At 39.6% G+C, this 16,853-nt stretch overlaps 1 protein-coding gene across 2 annotated transcripts in view; it reads right to left on the reverse strand.

Moving 5' to 3' along the window:
• The window catches only part of SPATS2 (spermatogenesis associated serine rich 2), a 142,112-nt gene that overhangs the window by 34,854 nt on the left and 90,405 nt on the right, over positions 1-16,853 (reverse strand). For both annotated transcript variants that reach the window (XM_066257928.1, XM_066257927.1), the window contains 3 exons: positions 16,245-16,294; positions 3,427-3,688; positions 878-1,036 (listed from right to left, as the gene is read on the reverse strand). In XM_066257928.1, coding sequence (XP_066114025.1) covers positions 878-1,036; positions 3,427-3,688; positions 16,245-16,294 — 471 coding nt within the window. The remainder of the gene's footprint in view (positions 1-877; positions 1,037-3,426; positions 3,689-16,244; positions 16,295-16,853) is intronic.

Here is a 16,853-nt window from a genome sequence, read left to right on the forward strand (position 1 = left end):
TCCCGCAACTGGTTTGAGCACAGGCTCTGGGCACTAAAAACAGCTCAGTTAATTTGAGCATTGCCCAAGACAGGGGTTGCTGTGTGGATCCTGGTTGGGGTGCATGCTGGAGTCTGTCTCACTATCTCCCCTTCTCTCACTTTACAAAAAAAAAAAAAAAAAAAAAAAAAAAGATGAAAAAGGAGAGCTTCACTAATTAAATTTATCTCATGTGGAATAAATAATTCAATAAAAAGCTATAGGTTAGAAGTGTCTTCCACTTCTATGTTTCATTTGTTTAGGGGAGTAGATCCCCATGTTTAGATATATGATACTAAAAAAGGCTATAATCTGTTTAATTACTAATTATTTAAATGACTGTTACAATTAAATTTAAAAAAGCAAAAGGCTACTAGTCAATGCTAAGTACTTCAGAGTAAAGGATCTTGTTTAAATCTAGAGTCTAACAGATTTTAGTAAGAACATAAAGTTGTAAAAAGAAATGAAAATATTTCTTCCAAATGTCATGTCATAGATGGCAGTGCTTTTTATTGTTGAGTCAACCAGGAGATAAAAATGAAGGAAACAGCACAAAAATGTTGCAGTAAAGCAAACAGTAAAAGAAACAGATTAATGGTAGCAGTAAAGTCATCCTGGCAGCAGAGTCTGCCTTTCATTCACAAAAAGAATCCCCACTATTGTAACAAGACTGTGTAGCATGTGAATCACTGTTAGACTCCAACTGTGTACATAGTGTCAGGTTAAGAACTGGGTAGTAATTGTCTGGAAAACAGAAAAAATATTACCTATAGAACCTTCTTAGACCTTATCTTTGGGAACAAAGAAGTAATTTGCCCTCCTCAGCCAAAATACAGATTTTTTGTTTTCTCTGATTTACCTAGCTTTCTGTTGGTGGAGGAGAGTGAAACATTGTCCATGCCCAAATTTGAAAACTGAAGTCTTGAGAGAGATTTGACAGCATTCTTATTTTGTTGAGAATTGTGAGCAGTCAGAGACTTGGACTCAAAACCAGTGACACCATTTTCCAGCATAGATCCTGTCAAAGAAACAGGAGAGTGTTTTAGCAAGATTTAAGGGTATATCAATCGTGCAGTCTTAAGTGTCCACAAAGAAAAAAGGTAAAAATATTTTAATCAAAACTATGTTTCTTTTTTTAACTATGTTTCTAAAATGGCTGTGAACAAAATCTACTGAGCAGAACTAGTTGAAGGAGGCTCTCTGGTTTAGCCCTAGGCAGCAGTTCTAAAAGAAGAAGAAAAGTCTGTGCTAACCCATCTCTAGATAGGCTAGCTGGTTTTTGTACTTTAGTAACTTCTTGTAGCTCTGGGCACAAGGAATTGAACAGTCAACATCACCAACTTCTGATAGCTTCTATAAGTTATGGTGAGAAGAAAAGAGGTTTACACTACCTTAGAGAATGAAGAATTTTTAAAGCTTTAGGGAATAGAAAGGGCAAAGACTTAGAAATCTAAGAGGAGGCCCTGGCTGGTTGGCTTGGTGGTAGAGCGTTGGCCCTGCATGTGGAAGTTCTGGGTTTGATTCCCAGTCAGAGCACATAGGAAAAGGGACCATCTGCTTCTCCACCTCTCCCCCTCTTCTTTCTCTCTCCCCCTCCCCCCAGCATGGCTCTAATGCAGTGGTTCTCAAAGTGTGCTCCAGGGCTCACTGGTATACCCTAGAAGATTTCTGGTGCGCCCTATGGTATTCCAGAGAAATATGTACCTGTTGGGGGAAAAAAACCCAACAGGGTTTTTGGAGTTTTAGAGTTTTGGGGGACAGAGGTGTGGGGAATTGGCTGTAAGCTGACAGTCTGCCCAACCCCCCACCTCACTTGCCTGACTAGGTTGCAAAAGGCTGTTAGCTGTAGTGCTGGATTGTTTACACTACCCCCCCCATGTTCCCCGGAAAGACTGGAGGCAAGTTTCTTCTATCCTTTGTTTGATGTAAAGTTAAGATAATATGTATGGTGGGGGTTTTCTGCACTCAACACAATTAAGAGTAAAACCAGAAGAATTCTTCAATGTATTGTCGAGGAAATGAAAGTTTGCCTTTCAAATATATGCCCAAACATTGAAGAAATCGCTAGGACATATCAGGCTCATGTTTCTCATAAACACAAGAATGAAAAAACTTAACACATTTGTGCCAGGACCTGCTGAATTTACTAAATCTTACTAAGAATGTATCTATCTATATATAAAAAGATAACTTTTTTGTTGTTTGTTTTCTTTTTAACCCCTTTTTTTATGAATTCTAAAAAGCGTAACTCAAAAAATATAACAAAATATTTTTTATGTCAGAATAAATTTAATTAATTTCATTTAATTACCATAAAAGCATGCTTGGACTTTATATTTTTTCTTTAATATTTGACTTAATTATTATAACATATTTCTCAGAAATTTGTATATAGTGTGCCTATAATTATTTGTAGGATTTTAAATGCGCCTCAACTTAAAAAAGTTTGAGAACCACTGCTCTAATGGTTTGAGCAATTGTCCCTGGGCACTGAGGATGTTTCCATGGTCTCGCCTCAGGTGCTGAAATAGCTTGGTTCTGAGCAGAGCATCGCCCCCTAGTGGGCTTGCTGGGTGGATCCCAGTAGGTGCACATGTGGGAGTCTGGCTCTCTGCCTCCCTGCCTCTCACATAATTAAATAAAAAAAGGAATCTAAGAGGAGAGCCAGCTCAAAAAAAAAAAAAATGAAGCCACTGATTATCTTTGGTTTGTCTGTAGTCACTTTAGGTGTTTCATGTTTTTTTGTATTTGTGCACACTAATCAATAGAACATAAGATACAGCATAATTCTTCAATTGCCATTATATTTATAAAACCAGCAGCAACAGAGCAAGGTGAACTAGATTAACAACAAGTAATTTAAAAAACTTTTATAAAAAGATATTTCAAATATCTTCCCAGCACTCATCAAAATGGTTAACAAAACAAAACAAAACATTTGAATTTAGAACTAACAGTAATCTTAACTCTCTACTAGAAAACAAATATGAGACTATAAAAATCAACAGTCTACTCATGAAAAGCCATGGATTTACAGTTATTACTATATATTTCTCATTGTACTGAATCTTAGAATAATAATATCAACATCAATTCATTATAATTATTGTCCTTAATAACTGCAATTTAAAAAGAATTTAAGGTCACCTTCTGTAGTCTCTAAGTACTAAGGGACTCTTAAGACAAAAGTTTCAGAAGACTGCTTTAGACTAAAATTAAAATGTGAGACAATGGAAAAAATTATATTTTTCTAGGCCTTTGGTAATTATAAAATGTGACTTTTCATGTGACAGGTAACAACAACTAAAAAGCAACAGATTTAACTAGATTTAATTAATTGATTGCTTTCTCAACCAGGAAGGCCCTAGCTGAGAATGCAACTTTTCAAAGATCTGTTAATAAACTCACCTGTTTTGTCCAGCATATCTGGTATGGCAGACTCAGGATCCTCCAGTTCTCTGGCATCTATTGACAGTGTCTCTATACCTTCACTGAGTGAGTCCACAGACTCAGCATCATTGATGGCATCATTTACATGGTAACCATTAACACCACCTTTTTCTGAAGAAGGCACGGACTGCTCCTCTTGAATGGAAACCGATTTACTGGAATCTGGGATACTGCTACTTGCTTCTGCTGCAGGTTTTGGTTTGCTTTTCTTCTTTTTGTTCTAATGGATTATTAAAGATTTGAAGAAAAAAAAAGAGAGAAGGAAAGAGAAGACCCCCTTACCTCAGGGAGGTAACTCTAGTTACCCAAAGGCAACCAATGTTACCAATTGCTCACATGCTCTTTCAGAAATTGAACACATTTCTGTGTATGTTGAATTAGTGACTAAAACAACTATGAAACAACTATGTAAAATACTTTGGATAAACTCAAAACACATAAATATAAGAAATTTATGTATGGCAAAACCCACCATAAGCAAAATCAAAATAAATTACATAATATGAAAAAATATGTGCATCTTATGTACAAAGAGCTAAATATATGTAGAGCTCTAACAAAAAACAATAACCCAATAGAAAAAAATGGTATGGGATATAAGAATATGAAATGAAATGCAACCTCAGTAATAAGAGATAGAAATTAAAACTGCACTGCAGAGGATTCTGGGAAGACAGCAGAGGCAGAAGCACTGGGAATCTTTTGGCTCATCTAACCTACCTTAAACAGGCTCAGAACACTTACATTAGCCTACCGTTGGGCAAAATCATCTAACACAGTGAAAACAATGTTGAGTACCTATTGGTCATATACTCTCATTATCAGGCAGCTGACTGGGAGCTGCAGGTGCCCACCATTGTGAGAAAGTACTACACATTGCTAGCCTGGGAAAAAAATCAAAATTCAAAAGTACAGCTCTGGACGGTGGTGCAATGGATAGAGCATGGTCCCAGAGCACAGAGGTTGCTAGCTCGAGCCCTGGTCAGGGCACATATGAGAAGCAATCAATGGTACAATTAAGTGAAACAATGAGTTGATACTTTTCTTTCTCTCTCTTTCTCTCTTTCTAAGTCTCTCTCCCAAACCCCTTCCACTCTCTCTCTCTCTCTCTCTCTCTCTCTCTCAAAAAAAGAAAAAAGAGCCCTGGCTGGCTGGCTCAGTGGTAGTAGTAGTACGTCAGCCCAGCATATGGATGCCTGGCTTTGATTCCTGGTCAGGGCACACAGGAGAAGCAATCATCTGCTTCTCTACCCCTCCCCTGCCCCATTCCACTCCGGCAGCTATTACTTGATTGGTTCCAGCACATTGGCCCCAAACCGGGATTGCCCGGTGGCTCCTGGTCAGGGCACATGCAGGGGCCTCTCTATCTCTCCTCCTCTCACTTGAAAAAGGGGGAAAAAATATTCAAAGAATGGTTTCTACTAAATGTTGCTTTTGCACCATCCCAAAGTAAAAAAATTGTAAGTCAAATCATTATAAATTGGAGTCCCTCTGTTCAACATACCAAAACATATGGGATGCAGTAAAGCAATGCTAAGAAGGACATTTACAGCTATAAATGCTTACATTAAAAACAAGAGGGATCTCAAATTAACAACCCAAATTTACCACTTAAGGAACTAGAAAAAATAAGAACAAGCAAAACCCAAAACTAGCAGAGGGTAAGAACTAAAGATTAGAATAGAAAACCAATAGAGAAAATTCAATGAAACCAGAAGCTAGTTCCTTGAAAAGATAACAAAATTGATAAACCTTTACCCAGATGGACTAAGATAAAAAGAAGACTCAAATTACTAAAACCAGAAATAAAAGTGAGGACATTACTACCAATTCTACAGAAATCAAAAGGCTTATGAGAGTACCATGAAAAACTGTGTGCCAAAAAATTGAATAATCTTGATAAAATGGACAAATCCTAGAAACACAAAACCTACAAAGATTAAATCATGAAGAAATAGAAAATCTGAATAGACTTCTAAGTAAGAATATTAAATCACTAATGAAAAATCTGCTGACAGCCCTAGCCAGATAGCTCAGTTGGTTAGAGTGTTGTCCTGGAGCACAGAGGTTGCCGGTTCAATTGCTGGTCAGGGCTCATACAGGAACAGCTCAATGTTCCCTTCTCTCCCCTCCTTCCCATTCCTCTCTCAAAATGAATAGGGTCAGGGCACATATTAGAAGCAATCAATGGCCCAATTAAGTTGATACTTTCTTTCTCTCTTTCAATCTTTCTCCCCAACCTCCTTCTCTCTCTCTAAAAAAAAAATAAAAAAAATAGAAGGCCCTGGCCGGTTGGCTCAGTGGTAGAGCATAGGCCCAGAATGTGGACATCCCACATTCGAGTCCTGGTCAGGGCACACATGAGAAGTGGCCATCTGCTTCTCTCCCTCTTCCTTTCCCCCTCCTCCTCCCATGGCGAGTGATTCCACTATGTCGGCCTGGGCACTGAGGATAGCTCTTTGCTTGGAGTGTCGGCCTCAAGTGCTAAAAATGGCTTGGTTGATTCAAGCATTGGCCTCAGATGGGGGTTGCTGCATGGATTCCGGCCGAGGCATATGCAGGGGTCTGTTTCACTATCTCCCCACCTCTCACTTAAAAAAAAAAATGATCACTACAACACCACACTAACAGAATGAAGGGGGGAGGTGACACATCATTTGATGCAAGAAAAAAAAAGCATGCTGCCTGACCAGGCGGTGGCGCAGTGGATAGAGAGTCGGACTGGGATGCAGAAGACCCAGGTTCGAGACCCGAGGTCGCCAGCTTGAGCGAGGGCTCATCTGGTTTGAGCAAAAGCTCACCAGCTTGAGCCCAATGTCACTGGCTCAAGCAACGGGTTACTCGGTCTGCTGTAGGCCCATGGTCAAGGCACATTAAAAAAAAAAATTAGTTAATATTAAAAAAAAATTTGCAGAAAAAAAAAGCATGTGACAAAATGCAACACCTTAGCATGATTAAAACAACAACTGGGAATAAAAGGAAACAACCTCAACACAATAAAACCAACTGTGAACAATGATGAAAGACTAAAAGCTTTTCCTCAAAGATCAAGAATAGGTCAAGAATGTCCCCTTTGTCACTTCTATTCAATCTAATACTAAGAGTCCTAGCCAGGGCAACTGGGCATGCATACATGCATGCCTACATAAAGAAACAAATGGTATCCAAATCAGAAAGGTAAAAGTAAAATTATCTCTGTTTGTAGATGATATATATGATCTTATAAGTAAAAACTCTAAAGATTCCACAAAAAAACTTTTAGAACAAATAAATTCAGTAAAGTAGCAGGATATAAAGTTAATAAATAAAAATCAGTTGCATTTCTATACATGAACAATCTGAAAAGAAAATTACAAAAACACTTCCATGTACAGTAGCATCAAAAAGAATGAAATACTTAGGAATTCAATTAACCAAGGAGATATAAAACTTGTACAATAAAAATTATAAAACATTGCTGGTAGAAATTAAGGATGATATAAATAAAAAGAAACACATTCCATGTTCATGGATTAGAACAGGGGTCAGGAACCTATGGCTCATGAGCCCGATGTGGTTCTTTTGATGGCTGCATCTGGCTCACAGACAAATCTTTAATAAAATAAATAATAATGTTAAAAATATAAAACATTCTCATGTATTACAATCCATTCATTTCCTACCGCTCATGTTCATGGTTGCGGTTGGCTGGAGCCAATCACAGCTGTTCTCCGGGACAACACCAAATTTTTATTGAATAATGCCTAATGTACACAGGTGGTTGTACACGGCTGGGTGGCTCTCACGGAATTCCATTTTAAAATATGTGGTGTTCATGGCTTTCTCAGCCAAAAAGGTTCCCGACCCCTGGATTAGAAGATTCAGTATTGTTAAAATGTCAATACTAGCCTGACCAGGTGGTGGCACAGTGGATAGAGCATCGGACTGGGATGTGAAAGAACCAGGTTCAAGACCCCGAGGTCACCAGCTTGAGCGCGGGCTCATCTGGTTTGAGCAAAAGCTTACCAGCTTGAGCCCAAGGTCGCTGGCTCGAGCAAGGGGTTACTTGGTCTGCTGAAGGCCCGCAGTCAAGGCACATATGAGAAAGCAATCAATGAACAACTAAAGTGTTGGAACGCGCAACGAAAAACTATCAATAAATGATTGATGCTTCGCATTTCTCCGTTCCTGTCTGTCCCTGTCTGTCCCTGTCTATCCCTCTCTCTGACTCTCTCTCTGTCTAAAAGAAAAAAAAATGTCAATACTACACAAAGTGATCTATAGATTCAATGCAATCCTCATCAAAAACTCAATGTTTTTGCAGAAAAAGAAAAGCCCATTCTAAAGTTCATGTGAAAATCTCAAGGGACGCTGAATGGCCAAAACAATCTTGGAAAAATGAAAAAAAAAAAAAAAGAACAAAACTGGAGGACTCATACTCCCTGATTTAAAAACTTACTACAAAGCTACCGTAATCAAAACAGTGTGGCACAATCTGACCTGTAGTGGTGCAGAGGATTAAGTGTCGACCTGGGGCACTAAGGTCCTAGATTCAAAACCCCAACCAAGATCACTGGCCTAAGCATGGTGTTGCTGGCTTGAGTGTGGGATCAACATGATTCAAAGGTCGCTGGCTTGAGTCCAAATGTCATTGGCTTGAAGCCCAAAGTCACTGGCTTGAGCAAGGGATTACTGGCTCAGATGGAGCCCCCAGGTTAAGGCACATATGAGAAGCAATCAATGAACAACTAAAAGTAATGCAACTATCTAAGTTGATGCTTCTCATCTCTCTCCCTTCCTGTCTCTCTCAAAAAAAAAGAAAAAAACCCCAAAAAACAAAAAAAAAACACCAAAAAAACCAATGTGGCATAAAGACAGACATACAGACCAATGGAACAGGATAGAGAGCCCAGAAATAAACTCTGACATCTATGGTCAAATGATTTTTGACCAGGGCACCAAGACCGAAAGAACTGTCTTTTAACAAATAGTTCTGGGAAACTGGAGTATCCACATGCAAAAGAATAAAGTTGGACCCTTACTAATGCTATGTTTAAAAATTAACCGAGAATGAATCAAAGACCTAAATGGAAGATCTAAAACTATTACAAGAAAATGTAAAACAAAAGCATCACATTTGTGATTTGGCAAGGATTTCTTGGATACGTCAAAGGTACAGATAACAAAAGAAAAAATAGACAAATTGGATATCATCAGAAAGTTTTCTAAATTGTGCTAAAAGATACAATGTATCAACAGTATAAAGGCAACCACAGAATGGAATGCAATATTTGCAATCATATATCTGATAAGGAAAATGAAAAAACTTGAAAGCAACAAGTACTGACAAAGATGTAGATAAATCAGAACTCTGAGGACTGTTGGTGGGAATGTAAAATGGTACAGTTGCTGTGGAAAACAGTATGGCAGTTCTTCTAAAGGTTAAAACTAGAATTACAATATGATCTGCAATTTCACTACTGGCTACTGTATATTTCAAAGATATATCTGTGTACCCATGTACATAGCAGCATTATTCACAATAGCTAAAACATGGAAGCAACCCACGTTTCCACTGATGGATGAATGGAGAAGCAAAAAAAAAAAATTATATATATATAATAGCCTGACCTGTGGTGGTACAGTGGATAAAGCATTGACCTGGAATGCTGAGTTGCCAGTTTGAAACCTTGGGCTTGCCCAGTCATGGAACATATGAGAAGCAACCGCTATGAGTTGATGCTTCCTGTTCCCCCATCACCTTTCTCTGTCTCCTCTCTCTAAAATCAATAAATTATCCCTGGCCAGTTGGCTCAGTGGTAGAGCGTCGGCCTGGCATGCAGGAGTCCCGGGTTCGATTCCCAGCCAGGGCACACAGGAGAAGCGCCCATCTGCTTCTCCACACCCCCCTTCCTCTCTGTCTCTCTCTTCTCCTCCCGCAGCCAAGGCTCCATTGGAGCAAAGTTGGCCCAGGCGCTGAGGATGGCTCTGTGGCCTCTGCCTCAGGTGCTAGAATGGCTCTGGTTGCAGCAGAGCATCACCCTCTGGTGGGCGCGCCAGGTGGATCCCGGTCAGGCGCATGTGGGAGTCTGTCTGACTGCCTCCTCGTTTCCAACTTCAGAAAAACACACACACAAAAAAAAGAAATAAAATCAATAAATTTAAAAAACTTAAATATATATATATACACACATGTACGTGCACACACACACAAATAATGAAATTCAGCCTATAAAAGGAAGGAAATTCTGCAATATACCAAAACATGGATGGAACCTTGAGAATGTTATGCTAATTAAGATAAGCCAGTTACAAATACACAAATATTGTATGGTTCCACTTATATGAGGTACTAAGAGTAGTCAAAATCATAGAAACAGAAAGTGGAATTGGTGGTTGGCCAGGGACCAGGGGGAGGAAAAAATGAGGAGTTATTTTTTAATGTCAAAGTTTTTTTTTAATTTTTATTTATTTATTTATTCATTTTAGAGAGGAGAGAGAGAGAGAGAGACAGGGGGGAGGAGCTGGAAGCATCAACTCCCATATGTGCCTTGACCAGGCAAGCCCAGGGTTTTGAACTGGCGACCTCAGCATTTCCAGGTCGATGCTTTATCCACTGCGCCACCACAGGTCAGGCCGAGGAGTTATTTTTTAATTGGTAGAGAGTTTCAATTTTATAAGACAAAAAGAGTTCCAGTGACCCATATTTGAAAAGTGCTATAAGAGCAGATCTTAAACGTTCTCCCCATAAGAAAAAATTTTGTAACCATTTATGGCGATGGATATTAACTTGACTTATTTCACAATACATACAAATATTAAATCACTATGTTGTACACCTGAAACTAATATACATGCCAATTAGCCTCAGTAAAAAAAGTAAAATATAAAGCCTTTACTAGCAAATTAGTTTAGATACTGGCTTAAAAAAATAAAAAAATAAAAAAGAATTCTAGAAATGAATTGTAGTGATGGTTGTGCAACATTTTGAATGTATTTAATATCACTAAACATTACACTTAAATGGTTAAAATGGCCCTGGCTGGTTGGCTCAGTGAATAGAATGTAGGCCTGGCATGAGGACATCCTGAATTTGATCCCCTGTCAGGGCATACGGGAGATGTGACTATCTGTTTCACCCCCCTTCTCTCTCTCTTCTCTTGCAGCTAGTGGCTCAACTGGTTTGAGTGTCAGCCCTGGATGTGGAAGATGGCTCAGTTGATTCGAGTATAAGCCCAAGATGGAGGTTGCTGGGTGGATCCCAGTTGGGGTGCATGTGGGAGTCTATCTCTCTTCTCACTTAAAAAAGGTTAAAATGATTAATGCTGTGTATTTTCTATAGTAAGAAACATTTTGAAAAAAAAACACTGCATCACAATATCACTTTATATCTGCTAGATTAGCAAAGGTCAGAAAGTTTGATAACTCTGTAGGGTTGACAGGGCTGAGGGTATGGAGAAACAGACATTCTCTTATATTACCTGTGGGAGTGCAAAGTAGCACTATGGCAATCTGGTTAACACTTATCAAAATCACAAATGCAGCCTGACCTGTGGTGGTGCAGTGGATAAAGCGTCGACCTGGAAATGCTGAGGTCGCCGGTTCAAAACCCTGGGCTTGCCTGGTTAAGGAATATATGGGAGTTGATGCTTCCAGTTCCTCCCTCCTTCTGTCTCTCTATTCTCTCTCTCTCTCTCCCTCTCTCTCTCCTCTCTAAAAATGAATAAATAAATAAAAAATTTAAAAAAAATCACAGCCCTGGCTGGTTGGCTCAGCAGTAGAGCGTCGGCCTGGCATGCAGGGGATCTGGGTTCAATTCCCGGCCAGGGCACATAGGAGAAGCGCCCATTTGCTTCTCCACCCCCCCCCCCCTTCCTCTCTGTCTCTCTCTTCCCCTCCCGCAGCCAAGGCTCCATTGGAGCAAAGATGGCCCGGGCGCTGAGGATGGCTCCTTGGCCTCTGCCCCAGGCGCTAGAGTGGCTCTGGTCGAGGCAGAGCGACCCCCTGGTGGGCGCCCCCTGGTGGGCAGAGCGTTGCCCCTGGTGGGCGTGCTGGGTGGATCCCGGTCGGGCGCATGCGGGAGTCTGTCTGACTGTCTCTCCCCGTTTCCAGCTTCAGAAAAATACAAAAAAAAAAAAAAATCACAAATGCACATACACTTTGACCTAGCAATTCCAATTTAGATATTTATCCTTGCCAATACTAACACATGTGCAAAATGATATATGTACAAGGTGATTCAGTGAACTATTCATAACAGCAGAAGACTGGAAACAACCAAAATGTTAATCAATAAAAGGACTAGTTAAATTAGTTATGATACATTCAAACGGTAGCATGACTATACATCATAAAAAACAGGAAAGCTCTTTATATACTGACATAGAGTAAGTTTCAAGATATATTACATTTAAAAAGCAGGCAAAGAAGAGAAGATATATATTCATATTTACTCATATATGCACACAATATCCTAGAAGATAAATAAGAAATTGATAATACTGTTCTGGGGTGGGGAACCAAATGGCTGGGGAATAAGGACAGAATGAAGATGTTTCAATGTATTAACTTTTGTAGCTATGAATATAGGGCGGAGCAAAAGTAAGTTTACAGTTGTTTGTATGAAAAAATAATACTATACAGTACAATCACTATGGAAGAAAGTATGGTGGTTCCTCAAATAATGAAGAATAGAACTAACATATGACCTAGCAATCCCTCTACTGGGTATCTACACCAAAAACTTGAAAACACTGGTACATAAAGACACATGTACCCCAACGTTCATTGCAACATTATTCACAGTGGCCAAGACATGGGAACAACCAGTGTCCTTCAACAGAGGACTGGATAAAGAAGATGTGGTACATATATACAATGGAATAGTACTCAGCTATAAAAAATGATGACATATTGCCATTTACAACAACATGGATTGACCCTGAGAATATAATACTGAGTGAAATAAGTAAATGAGAAAAAGCTAAGAACTGCCTGACCAGGTGGTGGCGCAGTGGATAGAGCATCGGACTGGGATGCAAAGGACCCAGGTTGGAAACCCCGAGGTCGCGAGCTTGAGCTCGGGCTCATCTGGTTTGAGCAAGGCACACCAGCTTGAGGCCAAGGTCTCTGGCTTGAGCTGTAGCCGTCCCCCCCCCCCCCAAGGCACATATGAGAAAGTAATTAATGAACAACTAAGGTGCCACAATGAAGAATCAATGCTTCTCATCTCTCTCCCTTCCTGACTGTCCCTATCTGTCTCTCTCTCTATCACACACACACACACAAAAAGCTAAGAACTATATGATTTCAAACAGAGGTGGGATATAAACTGAGACTCACGAACATAAGATAAAAGTGAAGTGGTTACCAGGGGAGGGAGATTTGGGGAGGAGCGGGGGTGAAGGGAAGGGAGTAAAGAGGGACAAATACAGTGTGTCCGTAAAGTCATGGTGCACTTTTGACCGGTCACAAGAAAGCAACAAAAGATGACAGAAATGTGAAATCTGCACCAAATAAAAGGAAAACCCTCCCAGTTTCTGTAGGAGGATGTGACAGCATGTGCACATGCGCAGATGATGACGTAACACCGTGTATACAGCAGAGCAGCCCACAGCCATGCCAGTCGAGATGTGGATGGTACAGAGGAAAGTTCAGTGTGTTCTGTAGCTCGCTAAATTCGAATCCGTGACCAAAGTGCAACGTGAATATCAGCACATTTATAATGAAGCGCCACCACATAGGAATAACATTACTCAGTAGGATAAGCAGTTGAAGGAAACCGGCAGTTTGGTGGAGAAACCCCGTTCTGGTAGGCCATCAGTCAGGGACGAGCCTGTAGAGGCTATATGGGATAGCTACCTAAGGAGCCCTAAAAAATCTGTGCTTGAGCCCACATCGAACTGCACTGAATAGGTATGAAACCGGGAGAGTTTTCCTTTTATTTGGTGCAGATTTCACATTTCTATCGTTTTTTGTTGTTTTTTTTTCTTGTTTTTTTTTACAGAGACAGAGAGAGTCAGAGAGAGGGATAGTATAGACAGGGACAGATAGGAACGGAGAGAGATGAGAAGCATCAATCATCAGTTTTTTGTTGCAACACCTTAGTTGTTCATTGATTGCTTTCTCATGTGTGCCTTGACCGTGGGACTACAGCAGACCGAGTAACCCCTTGCTCGAGCCAGTGACCTTGGGCTCAAGCTGGTGAGTTTTGCTCAAACCAGATGAGCCCGCACTCAAGCTGGCAACCTCGGGGTCTCGAACCTGGGTCCTCTGCATCCCAGTCCGACGCTCTATCCACTGTGCCACCGCCTGGTCAGACTCTATCGTCTTTTGTTGCTTTCCTGTGACCGGTCAAAAGTGCACCATGACTTTTTGGACACACTGTATAAGGTGATAGAAAATGATTTGACTTTGGGTGATCGGTATACACATGATCAACAGTTCAAATGCTATAGAAATGTTTACCTGAAATCTATGTACTTTTATTCATCAATGTCATCCTGTTAAATTTAATTCTCTAAATAAAATTTTAAAAAGAAAATAAACTATAATAAATAATAATACAAGAATAAACTCTGTTTTACATACTCACAACTGTAAACCTACTTTTGCTCCCATCCTGTATACTACCTAGGTAAATAGTAATTTTAAATCAAACAAACAAAAAGTCCTTTAGTTTTTATTTTGACAAACCACAGCTCTACTAGCAATACTTTATACTCCTAAGGCTAGACTGACATGACTGAATCAATTTTTCCCCAAGTCCTTCTCATGACCCTAACAGAAACACTACTGAAACTCTAGATATAGTTTTCTTCTCCCCACAGCTCCCATCTTTGTCTCTTTAATACTTTCTCCCATGTATATAATAACCGTCCCAGTAAGTGTTTATGGTCATATTCTTTTGAACTAATCCTAACAGTTATCTGAACTGGACTTGGGCATTAGGGGATGCCAAACTGAAACCACTTTTCTTTCTCTAAATTTTAAAAAATTTATGTGTCTCCAACACATATTTTTCCAGCTTTAAGCATCTATTACATCACTAAATAACTTACTGTGCTGGATCAATAAATTAATAAACTGGTGTTCTCCAGAGCACACAGAGTTATTTATTAGGTGAAAGCAATGGGAAGAAGTTATGCAAATATTCAAAGTTACAGATATGAAGAACTTCAGGGGAATCTAGTTTATTAGGTTCTTCATGGAAAAAACTTTCAAGCGTCCCTGGGGCCAAGCCTGGTTTGGTGAAGACTTAATAGATGGGCCCTGGCCGGTAGGTGGCAGGTTCCATCCCTGGTTAGGGCATGTACAAGAAGCAATCAATGAGTGCACAACTAAATGGAACTAAGTGGAACAACGAGTTCATGTTTTTCTCTCTCTCTCTCTCTCCCTCACCCCCCATCCTCTTTCTCTCTCTCAAATCAATGGGGTAAAAAGCAAACACTTAACAGATGTCCTAACGAAGTGATTTAGAGTCATCAAAAAAGCATTCCAGGCCTGCCTGTGGTGGCACAGTGGATAAAGCGTCGACCTGGAAATGCTGAGGTCGCTGGTTCGAAACCCTGGGCTTGCTGGTCAAGGCACATATGGGAGTTGATGCTTCCAGCTCCTCCCTCCTCTCTCTCTGTCTCTCTCTCCTCTCTCTCCCTCTTTGTCTCTCTCTCCTCTCTAAAAATGAATAAAATTAAAAAAAAAAAAATAGGCTGACCTGTGGTGGCGCAGTGGATAAAGTGTCGACCTGGAAATGCTGAGGTTGCCGGTTCAAAACCCTGGGCTTGCCTGGTCAAGGCACATATGGGAGTTGATGCTTCCAGCTCCTCCCCCCCTTCTCTCTCTATGTATCTCTCTCTCTCTCTCTCTCTCCTCTCTAAAAATGAATAAATAAAATTATAAAAAATAATAATAATAATAATAATAATAATAAAAAAAGCAGTTCAGAACTCCAGTACTAACCTGATATAGGAAAAGAATTTTCCAAAGAGACTTCATAGAGATACCTGATTAAATCCATACTTCAGTGTTTCCTAAAGGAGCTAGATTTAAGTACAGAGCTATGGGAAGCATTTTGAGACCAGCTAGTATTCTTTGGGGAAAGCAGTTTGGTTTCAAGTGGACAAGCAGAAGGAATAAGAACTGGTATGTCAGAAATCAGATACTAGTATTTGTTGGAATTATTTTATTTTAGAGATGAGCAAACTAAGGCACACAAAGGTTAAGCAATACTCCCAGGTTGCAAGGACAGTAAGTAGAACAGGATATAAATCCTATTCTGATGAACTGCATAACCCACGTGCCTTCTCTCTCCCTAAATTGGAACATCAGATCCCTCTGTACAGCTAATAGTAGCAAAGCCCCTCTTTGAGCTTTAAGTCAAAGCTCATTAATACCAGAGACTACAACACAGTTGTCTGACCTCAAATCTAAACTACTTTAATTGATCTATGATAAGAATGATGTTGAAAACCACTGGCCTAAAACACTGTCTCTAGTGAAGCTCTGCCTTCCATGCCACACTATCTTCTTTCATGCTTCTTTCTATCTTCTTCTTCTTTTTTATATTAATATTCCCTCAGCAACCACACCACAGCAGGGTCATTCTGCTTCCTGTCCTAAGTCACATGGAGGAGGCCATACAGCACTCTATGAACACAGCTGTGTTCCAATGTCAGAGAAGAGTTTTTATAAACCAGGTGAACTAAAGATGCATATGTAAGTCTTTTCTTTCAAATATTTCTTCAGAGCCTATATATTTTTATAATATCAATTAAAATTTAAATTTAATTCATTTTTACCTTTTTCTTGCCTGTTACTGTCCATTCCTTGAGTACTTCACTGGCACTACCTGTAAGAAAAACCAATTACCGATCTTCTCTCCTAGCACATGTATGGTCAAGCAGGAATTAGTGTTCCTGCATTCTGTAATTGCTGCAGTATTTCTAAAGTTCCTATCAGGAAAAATCAAGGTTCAAGTCTCTAAGCTAATGTAATGACATAATCATACCATGTTTATTTTTTGGAATACCCGACCATTTAGATTCCCCTTCTCTATGTAATTTCCTCTGTAAGTTCTTCCAAGAAGAGACTAATGTGGCTTGACCATTTTGAAATTCTTTCATTTATACAGCTTAGACCAAATACAAAATGAGTAATTTCAACCCAAGTATGCCATCCCTCTCCCTTCAGAAGATTACACACCACCTGGCTACATTGTTAGTAGTAGCTATATACTACTCTAGACCCAAATACTAACACTACAAAGAAAACAGATGACAATGAAGAAAAACCTTACAGTATTTGGACCTGTTCACTCCGTACTGGAATGAGAAATAGAAACAGGAAGACCTAATCTGATGTAGCTATTCAGTGATAAAATATCTTTTTAAAATGGCATAGTATGCTAT

Source organism: Saccopteryx bilineata, chromosome 2 (assembly GCF_036850765.1).
Source record: "Saccopteryx bilineata isolate mSacBil1 chromosome 2, mSacBil1_pri_phased_curated, whole genome shotgun sequence".
Classification (NCBI taxonomy): domain Eukaryota; kingdom Metazoa; phylum Chordata; class Mammalia; order Chiroptera; family Emballonuridae; genus Saccopteryx; species Saccopteryx bilineata.